Raw genomic sequence first — 14,222 nt, 5'->3', positions numbered from 1 at the left:
TGCTCTATTGCATCGGAGTCAATGACCCATAGTGCAGATTTTGGAGTGATAATACTCATAATTCTCGCATTAAAATGTAATGTAATGGTTTTACCTGGAGTGGAGGTCTGAATCGAATTAGTCAAAATTTGGTTTGTATTATAAGATTGTTGCTGCTTACTCTTGTCTTTGATCAACTCTAACAAGACAAATCTTTACTCTGGAGTGAATTCAGATATTGATATTCCAGTGTTCTTTTGGAGACAATTGAGTTAGGATTGTTTGTAACTGTATAGCATCATGCCCCTTAGTGATCACGTGATTAATGGTGGTGTTATGTTGCTGCCGTTGATAGAAATGAGAGGAGTACCCTGCTTCTTATAGTACACATCTTCTGTGTGGCCTTTCTTGTTACAATGAGAGCATGCCAATGTAGTTCCACGATCTCTACTATCTAGATCTTTTCTAGGATGGAAAAAATAGGATTTGATTGATATTGAAAATCATCATTCAAGGATGTGTTTACCATGTCTGCCATTTTAAGAAATTAATGAATCACAGAGTAATAAGGATTCAGATCTTCTTCCTTCCAACTCGTTGATCGGAACAGCTATGTTCACCAAGAAAGAATAATCTTGAGAAATAGCCTCTCATCAAACTCTATTTAATGAGTTTGAAGGAAGAAGTAAAAATGGGAAAAGAAAATGTTGAAAGAAAAAATAAGGAAAAAAAGAAAATAGAAAAATTGGATTAGATTTTAATTCACAACTTTTTCAATTTGAATCACAGTTTAGTGGTTCTCTACGTTCACCATATCAGGAAGAAAATTTTATACCCTAAACCGTTCAAGCTGTGATATTGATGGTTTAATGAATCAGAATTGATTAAGAGAAGAAGCAAAATAAATTTTTTTCATTGTTAAAAATAATAAAAAATTTCCTTAAAAAATATTTGTTGAGTAATCATATTCGCTAATCATCGTTCTAAACCATCTAATAATGTAAACTGTTTTGTTTTTCTCATGTTAAAAGAAAATATTTATTTTATGATAGTTCACGCACTTTGGAAAAGAAAGTTATACAAGACGTGTCATCAACAATATATTTTAATATAATTATTAATAGAAAAAATCTTTGGAATCAACGTTATAACAAACATTCAACACAAGAAAAACTGAAAAAGAATCCCAAATTTTTAAAACAAAAGATTTGATATTCAATTAGAAAAAATATTTAAAATTCAAACTCAATAAAAATTTTTTTAGTGAGTTTTATAATGAACTTATTTGATAACTTGGTATAATATTAACTGAAATTAACGGTTATAGTGCTAGATTTTTTTAGCATTATTTATATTAACAATATTATTTTAAAGACTAAATTGATTGTCTGTTTAGCATATTAAGAACCATAAACACAGCAAAGAAAAGAGAAAAAAAAAACTCAAGATTGGGTAGTTTGGGATGAAAATATAATTAAGAAAAACCTATTACGTAAGCAATGATTAACTAAATGTTTAGTTAGGATATGGAGAATCATGTTCGTAGTAAACTTGGAAGTAACAGATAAAGGAGGTAAAGTGGGGTAGAGGCAAAGTATATTGAAGACTGTTGTATTGTGTATACTCTACGTATATATTACCCTTTGCCACTACAAGTAGTTATGGGTATACTCGTTTTCTAGTTATATATCTATATATATTGTAATCTAAATAATAATAAACCTAAAGGCAAAGTGTGCTTCAAAATTAAGCTTTTGTCTACTATAAAATAATAAATTAAAATATTAGTAATGGCTTATAGCTGCAAGTGCAGTGTGCACGAGCAAGCAAGGTCTGCAATAGCAGTGCAACTAGGGTTTTCTATTGAAAAGCAAAATGCTTGGTCAACCAAATAAATACGAGAGTGAAAATATTCTTAATAAAAGATGGGTTCATGCTCCTTAATTAGCTTGGAGAATTTAATTTATGTATGTAGTAGTTGAATATATTCATTTAAGGTAAAGTACTGAGCACTCTCTGCAGATGAACTTGATGAATCAAAAGTAGAACTTAACTATTGACATACATAGATTAAAATCTGTTCTACTATGTTATATATGTATATTGAAATCAATTATTAAAATTATTTATTAATATAAAATACATATTAAAATATAAATATATATTAAAAATAAATTAAATTATCCATATATTTATATATAAATATATTTGTGACTAATTTTAATATACGAAATAATATTTTTAAAATATGTTACATAAAGCTTGCGGTGATAGTAATTAATTAATTTGAACTAAATAGTTAATTTATTTGTCATTTGACAAATAAACAAGTAAACCAAACTAACTAATTAAATACAATAAAATAATATATTTATATAATATTTTAAAAAAATAATTTTTTTATTTTATTAATTTAAACCGGTTAATCATTTAAAAAATCAAATGGTTCAATTAATTTATTATTTTTTTATTTTTAATTGATTGACTAACAATCGAATTTAGCTAAAAGTAGCCTAATTTAATAGCCCATTTCTAGTTATAATCCGATCGAAGAATTGGTCAATTTCATCCCACTCTCAAAAACCATAAAAATTATTCTTTTTTTTTTTCATTTCATTGTTCACCATTTTTAAAGGAAACTTGATGGTTTTTTTTAACTGAAATAAATTAAACAAAATAAAACAAAACAAACGATATATTTAAATAGAGGAATAGTTCTTTTTAAGACTACTCTTAAACTCTTTCCAAAATGAAAGAAGCTCTACATGAGAAAATTGTAACTTCATCGTCATCTTTACTATATTATCTGTCACCGTGTTTGTATCTCTCATAATCAAACGAAAGTTAGCACGCTAATTCCAATGCATGATATCTCTTATTTTGAGTACCAATGGATCAATAAACCCAAAATCATCTTGGTGATTAGTAACAAGATTAAATGCTTCTACACAATCCGTCTCACAAATAACATCTCGTTGACCCACATCCCAAACTAAGAGATATCCTCTCCAAATAGCAAACAATTCCCCTTGAAAATACTATTACTCTCAATCATTTCCAAACACTCCCTTTGCCAACTTCCATTACAATCTCTAATAACACAAGCAAAACCAACACTATCACCCGAACCAAGATAACTAGCATCACAATTAATCTTAAAAGTACTAATGGATGGAAAATTCCAAAAACTATTTAGAGTAGAGGAAAGGGACATACGTTGTAATTCAAAAAAATTTCTAAACTCCTTTTCTGAAGTTAATGCCAAACAAATCGCTTTTTCCGGAGGCCAAGTTTCATGAGAATTAAAGATGTCATTATTCCTAACTCGCCATATCCACCAAAGTCCCGAAAAGAACATAAACGGATGATTTCTGCTATGAAACAAGAACCAGTTCTTCAAATCTAAAGGATGACAAGAAATATCCAACCTATGCCATACAAGCTGAGCTTCTGGGCAATCCCAAATATAATGTAAAACCGATTCCTAATTAGAAAGACATCTTGGACACCTATCCGATGACGACATCCCTCTTTTAAAGCGAAAACTTGCAGTAAGATGGTTTATTATAAGAGATTATTGAAACGTCAATTGAAAAATTAATTTAAATTCCACAACCATATTAAAATGATAGAATCCCGCTAGAAAACCAAAAAGGGTCTAGCCAACAATAAGCCAACAAATATTTTTGAATTATATTATATATTAATTAATAACATTAATTGTCATTAATTAGTAGTTATTTAATTTTTTAAAAGATATAAAATTAATTATTATTAATTATCTCTTTTTACTCTAACTTACCTTTTACTATTTATTACGCAAACACTAATTCCTCTTTTCAAAAAAAAAAACTTCGAAACTCCAAAAAATAAAAAGCACCAAAACATAAGATAAAGAATCATCCAAATCTTAAGAAAAAAAACATACAAAACATAAAAAAAAGGAATCATCCAAAACTAATAAAAGAATCATCTGAAATGTAGAAAAAAGAAACATAAAAAACTAGTTAAAAAAATCATTCAAAACCAAATAGGAGAAGGAGAAAAAGAGCCGCAGGGTGGCCGGCGACGATGTCTTGGACGGTGTTGAGTGGACATTAGGAGGACTCGCGGTGGCGTGTTGCGACGAGTGGAGGAGTTTCCATATGGATCAGAGTAATTAATCGCACGTCGCGAATGGGGACCTGGTGGTGGCTGCGTCGCGACGGATGGAGAGTCGTGGGGTGCGAGTGGCGAGCGATAAGGAGTCGCGATGGGACGCGAGGAGGGTGAAGTAGAAGCGCAATGGTGGCTGTCTTTCCTGCACGAACGGCAGATGAGGTGGTGGAGAAGGATGCAAGGATGACTGGCGATGGCGCGCAAGGATGGTGTTGCGGCAACGCTAGTGGCGCAAGGACGAAACTGCGACAGTGTGGGGCATTGGAAAGAAGGATTAGGATTTGTGGTTTTGTGTAGTGAATGGTGAGTGAAAGTAAAAATAAATTAGGGTAAGTTTTGATTCAAAAATGCTATTAATGTTAATTAATCAAAATTTAAATTAGTCAACAAAAAATACAAAGTCACAAAAAAAATCAAAATTTAAATTTAAAAGATAATTTAAAATTAATCATTATTAATTGAGTTATTCGGTTCTTAGCTAGTGGGCTGCTATACTTTTCCAAATTGAAAACCAATTAACTAAACTAGTTAAAAACCCTTTGCCCCCATCATGCTCGCTCCTATCTCTTCTTTCATTTTATTTCTTTTAATTTGTTCAATATTTGATTAGTAATTAGATAAATTAAATCCTCAATACCTAACTTAATTGCACTTACATAATCTCATGCAACATGAATTCTGACTTTTGATGCATTTAACGAAATATAAAAAGCTCTTTATGGATATGAAGCCTTTTGAATATTGAACTTCTAAAACAAAATGGCCCTACTAATAATAATAATAGGTTGAGTGTAAATCTCTACTTGTGGATGAGGAATTAAGTTTTCTTCAACGCCTTTCTCTTCTTACTTTATCGAAAAGAAAGGGAAATCATCAGCATAAAAAAATTTTAAAAATTAAATAATGACTCAAATCTTATTAACTACTTTCTCATAGCTTGTGGGTTTGATCTAATGATTCAACTTTGGTACATGTATTTATTAGCTGTATATTTAAGGCAAGGTTGAGATCAGAATCCAGTGGAGAAATTTATAGGCTTGTGAATTGTGAAGTGTGATGGATGTGGTTTCATGCTGAGGTGTAATGATTAGGCAATTAACTAGCACAAGAGAAGAAGCAAGCAAAAGAAAACAACAAAAATAACTGAATAAAATAAGACCGAGTAACATTATTTTTTTCGAAAAAGATTAATGGCAACATAATGTTATAAAGGAAGAGAAAGGACTGTTAGGATTCATGTGAGAATAGCATTTACTCACTGGCTTTCCATATTTTTATTCTATTTCCATGACCAAGAGGACACTCACTTCTAAATCATATTTAATATATACACATTCTAATTATATTTACAGTTACTTATTATTGATTTATATATAACTTTTAAACACTAGAAATAAAAATATAATAAATGAATTAATGAATATGCAGCTATTTATCCAAACAGAGAGTAGAAAAGGTTTCTTGTGCACAATAACAATGAAAATTAAACAAAGACTTTTGGGACAGTACCAATAACCTATGAGCTATATGCCTCTATCTCTCTCTTTGTAGTAACAATAAGGGTATTAATATTTAATACATCATATTCTGTGGCACTGAAAAATAGCCAAAAAAAGAAAATAAAAAACAGAAAAAAAGAGAGTAGCCAACATGAGCTATCCATGAGTTGTATAGAGGACTTATCCAGAGAACAAAAATTATGATTTTTTTTTTTAAAACTTTCAATGAATTAAACAACTGATGAAGTCACCATAATGATTATTCCAGGTGCTTAATTCAAGTTGGTAAAGGATCAAAGGAATGATTGTAAAATCTTTTCAAATGTGTATGTGTGTATAATCAGTTAATCATACATACATACAAACAAATCAATAATGTATTGCTAAACAAAAAAAAAATGTTGTTCTTAATTCTTTCACATGATGAATGAATTGAATGAATGCCAATAAATTTTCAAACTTTTTAGTTTCCCTGTTCAGTAATGACAATCCACCAAAGCTGGTGTAGTAGAGAAGACAAGACTTGTTTGTGGTTGCTGCTTCTGCGGTTGCGGTTGCGGTTGCGTTGGTGGTTGCTTGGATACAAAGGCAAACTTGGATTCCCTTTGATCTTGATCTTCCGGTGCCGGAAGGTTGAGATCCAAATCCAAAGACAACACCTTCGTCTTCTTCTTAGGCTGCTCCTCATCTGCTTCCATCGCGGCCGCCGTGGTGGTGGTGGTCAGCGAAAGCGTGGTGTTAGTGTTAGTGTTAGTGTTAGTCCCCACCGGAGCTCGGTGCCGCCTCATATGTCCACCAAGTGCCTGTCCAGATGTAAATTCAGCTCCGCAAATGGAACATTCGTGAACCTTGGATTTGTTATTGTTATTGCTATACAAATTATTCCCTCTTGTGTTCAACTGGAGGAAGCTTGATTTGTTGGCGGTGGTGTTCTTGAATTGGAACTCTTCTTCGTCGGAGGAGAACAATGGCGGTGGTTGTTTTCTTTCTTGGTGAATGGAGATTGCAGGAATGGCGGCCTTGGGTTTCTTGTGGCTTGCCCTGTGTCCACCAAGTGCTTGAAAAGATGGAAATGTCCTGTTACATGTTTTGCACTCGTATACATAATATCCTCCTGTTCTTCCTCCTCCGTACCCAACGCCGACTCCGGCAGCTTCTAGAAACTTCCTACTGCTGTACTTGTTGTAGCTTGTTCCTCCTCCTTCTTCTTCTGCTACGGCGGCCGGGCGTCTTGGGGATTCCCTGGATTGTCCTTGTGCTAACAGGATGAGGCAGTTGGCCATGTCCTCCTCTTCTTCCGTGCTGTCTCGTGGACCCACGGAAGAAGTAGTTGCTGTGTTGCCATTCGCATTCGCATTGTAAATAATATCTTCTTTTTCTTCTTCTTGTTGTTGCGATGGTATATTATTCTCCCCTCCTTCTTCTTCTGCTGCCGCGACGGAGAAGGGGATGGGGGATTGAGGCCTTACCCTCTTTGTTCTCTTGCCTTTGACAATGTTGGTATGGTCTTTGGAACCCAAGGTGAGTTCCTCTGGTGTTTCCATGATGGTCCTCACCGTGGGGAAGGAAGAGAAACCTTAAAAGAAAGAGAGAAGAGAGAAGAGAGAAAAGAGAAGAGAAGAGAGGCTAGGAGAGTTGTAAGGAAGCAGAGGAAAACAAGAGTTTAAGGGGTTGGTTATTTATATATTGATGATATGTGTTTAAGGGATGAGTCAAAGTGAGTGTGAATTAGGCGTGCAATATCTAAGTTATGCTATGTGGGAGATGTTTAATTATAGAATGATTTAGGAATTGAGAGGGGAGGGAATATAGCACTCTAAGGATAGAGCCAAAAATAAACGTGATTAACAGAAAGTGACCAAATATGGTTAGTGTTAACAGATTGGAAGACAAGAAAATTGAAGGACTGGTTTCTTCAGCACATAGTCCGTCCCACACTCTCTTTCTCACACTTTGCCAACGCACTTCCACCATATCAATCAAACTAACTCAACCATTCTTCTCTTCTATTTATTTTCATTATACTACTTATTTATTTGCTCCTTCAAAAAATACATCCCATTAAATATTTAATTTGGTTTCTCAAATTGTATGTGCCAGTCAAATTAGTTTGACCTACGCTGATGAATAATATTAATTAATTTGGAGAGACTAATTTAGTTAACCTGTAAATTACAATAGGCCAAATTAATTATCGAAAATATTTGATAATTAAAAAATATTAGTCAAAAATCGACAAAATTTATTATTTTTTATTTTATTTAATATATTCTGTAATAAATAAATTTAAGCTGTTTGGACTTATTATTTTTCATTTTTCTGACATTATCATTTTTATAAGATGTATATTTCATCGATTCAACTATTAAATCACAATTGTATATATTGGAAAACATCTACACCATATTTTATATTAAAAAAAGACATTAATAAATATGGAATTGAAGAATCATTTGTTTATATATATTTTGAACAAATTTATTACGTTGATTTTTAAAGAATATAAAAATCACAACAAACTATTTTGGATTTAAATGAAACTTTCTAAAAATGATTTATAATTATAAATTTTTAATTTATTGGTTGATTTTTTTTAAAATTACACAAATAAAAAATTATTTAACTATATAGTATTTATTTAAATTAATTTTGATGTCATTTTATCCTAATTATGTACATAAATAATTTGATTCAAATTGAAGAAGCTCATTATGTGAACAATTGTTACTTTTCTAAAAAAAAGGTTAAAATTGATATAATTTCACTTATGTGGGATTCCATCTTCAAGTGGTTTAAAATACAGACCAAATGGTGCAAGTTACAAACATAGAAGTACATCAAAGCTTTCGGTGGCTTAGATCACCAAGTTAGTGAAAAGTTAGAAGAAAGCTGCTTCAATTTTTGTAGCATGAAATTTAGGGTGCATTCTTTTTCTCCTTTTGTTTTTAGTGGTTTGCATAAAATGGTGCAAATTACAACACAGCAAACCCCAATTGTGTGGTTACATATCCAAGTCAGTGAAAAAAATATTAAAAAATAAAAATAAAGCAACATTTTGAGAGGCTGGAGTCACATGCAAGCTATCTATAGAAACAATCCACCCCATCAAAATATTAGGGTAGGAAGGTGGTGTTGGCAGTAAATAGTAAGTACATTCATTACTTGAAGCAGCTTAAATAAATTAACAAATAGAGGGTAATAATTGGTAATTGACTAAATTAGTCATTTCATCCACTGGTATAGTATAATAATGCATATATTTTCAGTTTAGTCACTAAAAAAGTTTGTTAAACTCTAATTTGAGTTTTAAAAGATTGTGACAACGATTTATTTTTTGAAAATTTTAAATCTTTTTATTCTTTTTATGAATTTATTCAAGAATAAATAATTTAATAACAAAAAAAATTAGTCAAAAATAACATTATAAGTTCTGACTTTTTTTTTATATTCCTAGCATTATTCTTTTGTTAGTATTTAATCATCAATAATTTACTCTCATATTTAAGGAATTTCGTACCTATATTTACTAAAATTTTTGTACCATGAAAATTAATATAATTTGTATTTAATATTTTTTAGAATTTATACACATAAATAAATAAAATTTATTTGTTAAAAATAATTTAATGTTTGTGTTAGTCAAATAATAACCAAAAATATTAAATATAGCTTACTCTCAAGAATTTTTTTTTTACTTAAATTAACACTAATATCAACATATAAATATATAATTAAACTTGTAATAAAGTTATTAATTTTTTTATTATATATAATATAATCAATTTCTTTTATAATACTGAATATGTGGTGATCATTTTTGTTGTGTATGATTTTATTATATATTATATTAGAGTTTTGTATGTATTATTATGATGGCGTTGAAGAAGAGGTGAAGGAAGGGAATAATGAGGAAGGATGGAAGCAATAGGGCATAGACAATAGAGAAAATGCATTACTTTGTTTCAACGGTTTGTGTATCTGATAAATATTACATGATTGGAATGCAAGCCTGGAACCACGGAATCTGCGTTGCTTTCTCCTTCTTCATTTGCCTTAATCTTCCCCTTTCTTTTTTATTTTCTGTTTTTTTTTTAATTATATATTTGGATTGAGTCCTGACTCAATGAAGGTCTCCTATAAGAGATGAAAATTTTAAGAATTCAAGTCTAAACTGTTAATTAAGAAACCAAAATACATATGATTATCATTATTAGAGTTTAATTAGTTTAATTTTGATAATCATCTTACATAGACATTTAATCGTATATGTAACTGAGTGTGCGTATAAAATTATTTTACATTATTATTATTATTATTATTAAGTGTGATGCTTTTTGGCATTATGTGATGGCTGCAACTGCATGAGCAACAACACATGCATTCCATGGACTTCTTGTGGTTCCGTCTGCCACTCTCACTCTCTTCTCTTTATTTTTACTTATTTATTCATATATGTCTCTCACCAGTTGTATGTGGTGAATGCAACTAACTCACAAATTTCAGGTTTCATTTCCCCATTTTGATGTCTTGCTTTCCAGAACTTTCTAAAGTATTTAGAAAATGATGCCAAGGAACAGGAAACCACTCAAAGTGTGAATGTGACATCAAATTAAACTATCAAACACAATTCATAAAAACAAAAATTTAAAATCATATTTCTATATTTAAATAGCTCTACAATTTTTATACATACAACAATCTAGCTATAATCATTATTACATTAATCAGATTGTTAGTTTTACATATTTACATTGACTTATATATATATATATATATATATATATATATATATATATACCACCTAAAGAAATTAAAATGAGACATTTAATATTTTTTTAATCTAAATTAACACTTTGCAGAATACCAACAGCTCATTAAGCATGCATTGTCATAGACTAAAACCAAATCTATATGTTCTTATTTTTTTTGTTTTTTAACTTTTTTTTGGGTGCTTTATTTGTAGAATTTTCACTGGAGTTAATTAATTCAATAAAATAACCAACATTACAAAATTTTAAATGTCTTTCTTCAACTTTTAATTGCCTTTCATCCTCAAGTTAACTTCAGAAAGAGAAATTAGAGCATGGGTTAACTCATGCCTTCTTTCAGTATTATTTATGTCACAGAAGAATTTTTCAGTGATTAATACTCAGATGTGAGTGTTGATTTAGGATCTCATTATTTCAAGACTTTTAAAAATTCATAAAGGTTTTTGATGTAAACATGCTTATCACACATAAGAACTTCTATATGCAAACATTTTTATTGTCAATTTTAATTTTCTAAACTATGAGCATTTCATACGGTAGATTATGAAAATTTTCAAAAATATAATCATAATTAATAATATATATAGATTAATTAATTAATTAATTAATTAATTAATTATAGGATGAAAATTGTGTGACCAGTTGTGCTGTCATTGGAGTAACGTTACTTTCTTATCTATTGGATCTATACAAAGGAAATCATTTTAGTTAGTCATCAATCCAATTAATGAACATTATTATGACGTACTAGCAATTGCATCAATGGAATTCTTTTTGTCAATAATAATATGATGATGTGGACTTTCGTACACACTGTGAGTGTGAGTGACATTACAGTGTAAGCTAAGTGAGAAACGAGTTGATTATGAAATTAAGTGGGAGATCAGATAACATCTAAGGTTTTGAAAGAGTGTGACCACTATTATTATATTGTATTAAATAATCCGCATTCTTCCTTTCTAAGAAATAGAACAAGTAACTGTATTTTTTTTTACCGAAATAAATTAAATAAAAAAAATAAAATAAAAGATCGGTTTAAATAGAGGACAATCCTTTTTAAGACTACTTTGAAACTTCTCTCAAAGTGAAGGAAGCTCTACATGAGAAAGCTATAATTTCATCACTATCTTTGTCATAGTATCTGTCACCGTATTTGCATCTCTCATAATTAAACGAAAGTCAACACGTCAATTCCAATGCATGATATCTCTTATTTTGAGCACCAATGGATCAATAAACCCAAAATCATCTTGGTGATTAGGAACAAGATTAAATGCTTCCACACAATTCATCTCACAAATAACATCTCGTTGACCCACATCCCAAGCTAAGAGATATCCTCTCCAAATAGCAAATAATTTCCCTTGAAGAATACTATTACTCTCAATCATTCCCAAACACCCCATTTGCCAACTCCCATTACAATCTCTAATAATACAAGCAAAACTAACACTATCACCCGAACCAAGATAACTAGCATCACAATTAATCTTGAAAGTACCAATGGATGGGGGATTCCAAAAACTATTTAGAGTAGAGGGAAAGGACATACGTTGTAATTCAAAAATATTCCTAAACTCCTTTTCTGAAGTTAATGCCAGACAAATCACTTTTTTCGGAGGCCAAGTTTCATGAGGATTAAATATGTCATTATTCCTTACTCGCCATATCCACCAAAGTCCCGAAAAGAACTTGAACGGATGCTCTCTGCTATGATACAAGAACCAGTTCTTCAAATCCAAAGGATGACAAGAAATATCCAACCTATGCCATACAAGCTGAGCTTCCGGGCAATCCCGACTATAATGTAAAACCAATTCCTGGTTAGAAAGACATCTTGGGCACCTATCCGATGACAACATCCCTCTTCTAAAGAAAAAAACTTGCAGTAGGAAAAGCCTTCTTAAGACACAACCAAGCCAAAAACTTGTGCTTTTCTGGAACAAGCTGACGCTAAAGCCAAAGCCAATTCTCCCGCTCCTCCTAACCAAAAAGCTTCTTACACAACCACAAGTAACCATTGCGTGAGTCGTAGACTTTGGCCGTAGACCAAAACCAATACCAACCCACTTCCGGACCTGCTTGCACATCTGGATTGTAAGAGAGAATATTACCTTTCAGATTTTGAGATAAAGGAGAATAAAGAGTATCCAAATGCCATCTACCAACCGATCAAATATCCTGTATCCGGAGATTCGAATTAGAAATGTGAACATAATCCATCTCGTTAAATAACCGTCCTTCTCTCCTCCAGCTAAAAAACCAAAAATTCTGGTTCAAATCTCCAATATACCAAGCAAATCCATCATTCAACACTTCCCAAGCCTTGCAAAGACTCCTCCAAATGGGAGAGCCCTTGTTCTTAGAACAACTAAAACAGTTATATAGAGAGGATTGGTATTTGGCATCCAACAATTGGACCCATAACTTGTTTGGCTGCTGGAAAAAAAGTCCAAATTAGCTTCCCAAGAAGAGCAATATTCACACAATAAGGATCTCTAATCGCCAAACCTCCATATTTTTTTGGAGTAACTAGTACCTTCCAACTAACAAGATTCAATCCTCTTCTATCAACTTGTCCTTTCCAAAGGAAATTCCTCATCATAGACTCCAATTTACTAATGATTCCTTTGGAAAAATTAGAGACCTGCATCTGGTACATGGGAATAGTGGCTGCAACAGAATTAACCAAGCATAGTCTACCAGTCCGATTGAGCAAACTCTCTTTCCAGCTTGCTAGTCTACTTCGAATCTTATCTAGGAGATACACTATTGAAAGCCAAACGGGTCACCCTAGAACGGCTAAGGGTAACCCCAAGATACTTGCCTAAGTCCTGGACAAATCTGATAGAGGATACCCCAGTGAAACCCTCTTTCCTCGTTGCAGAGACATTCTTGGAGCAAAGCGCTTTAGACTTCTCCACATTAATCTTTATCCCAGATGCTTTGCAAAAAGTCTCTAAAACCAACATCACATTTTGCACTTGTCTCTTTATAGCTTTACAGAATAGAAGCAAGTCATCCATAAATATTAAGTGGGATATTCTTGGCCCTCCTCTAGAAATAGCAACTGGCTCCCACAAGCCCAAATCCACCTGATGACTAATAAAGCGTGCCAATCGTTCCATACACAACACAAAAAGATAGGGTGACATAGGATCTCCTTGTCTAAGACCCCGGCTAGGAGTAAAATCATTCAGACGATTCCCATTCCAAAGAATAGATAAGGAGGAAGCAGTGACAAAATTCATAATCAAATTAATTGTAGGAATAGGGAAACCAAAGCTCTTAAGGGTATGAGCTAAAAACCTCCAATCAACTATGTCATAAGCTTTCTCTAGATAAATCTTAAAGGCCAGTGTGCCTTTCTTTGATTTAGTCTTCTTTATAAAGTGGAGGTCTTCTTGAGAAATAATGATGTTGTCAGGAGTTTCTCGTCCCGGAATAAATCTTCCTTGAAGCGGGCCAACAATCTCCACAAGATGAGGACGAAGCCTATTAATAAGGACGTTCGTGATGATCTTGTAAACTACATTGCAGAGACTAATTGGCCTAAAATCTTTCATAGATACCGGTGATTCAACCTTTGGACTAAGAACCAGTAAAGTCTCTATCATTCTTGGATCAAGAGTAACACTGGAGAATGCCTGCTTAACCATCTTCCAAATATCAAGACCAATGATCTCCTAATATTTTTTGAAGAAGAAAGCTTGAAACCCATCAGGACCCAGAGCTTTAAAGGAGTTCATGTGAAAAACAGATGTTCTGACTTCCTCCATAGTAACTGGTGTCGTAAGATTATTGCAAGCTTCCTCAT

General features: G+C 32.0%; 1 protein-coding gene across 1 annotated transcript; it reads right to left on the bottom strand.

Annotated features, from left to right (window-relative positions):
- Positions 1–5,531: 5,531 nt before the first annotated feature.
- LOC112711486 (zinc finger protein ZAT5-like) lies at positions 5,532–7,374 on the bottom strand. Its single transcript, XM_025764154.3, has one exon. The coding sequence runs from the start codon at positions 7,178–7,180 to the stop codon at positions 6,113–6,115; it is 1,068 nt and encodes a 355-aa protein (XP_025619939.1). The 5' UTR covers positions 7,181–7,374; the 3' UTR covers positions 5,532–6,112.
- Positions 7,375–14,222: the final 6,848 nt, after the last annotated feature.

The sequence above is a fragment of the Arachis hypogaea genome, chromosome 9 (genome assembly GCF_003086295.3).
Source record: "Arachis hypogaea cultivar Tifrunner chromosome 9, arahy.Tifrunner.gnm2.J5K5, whole genome shotgun sequence".
Classification (NCBI taxonomy): Eukaryota; Viridiplantae; Streptophyta; class Magnoliopsida; order Fabales; family Fabaceae; genus Arachis; species Arachis hypogaea.
The sequence above is the reverse complement of the archived record's forward strand: the minus strand, read 5'-3'. Positions and strand labels throughout refer to the sequence as shown.

What these genes read in the sequence shown, in the direction of transcription:
- LOC112711486 (XM_025764154.3), bottom strand. Translation starts at nt 7,180, where the DNA reads ATGGAAACACCAGAGGAACTCACCTTGGGTTCCAAAGACCATACCAAC.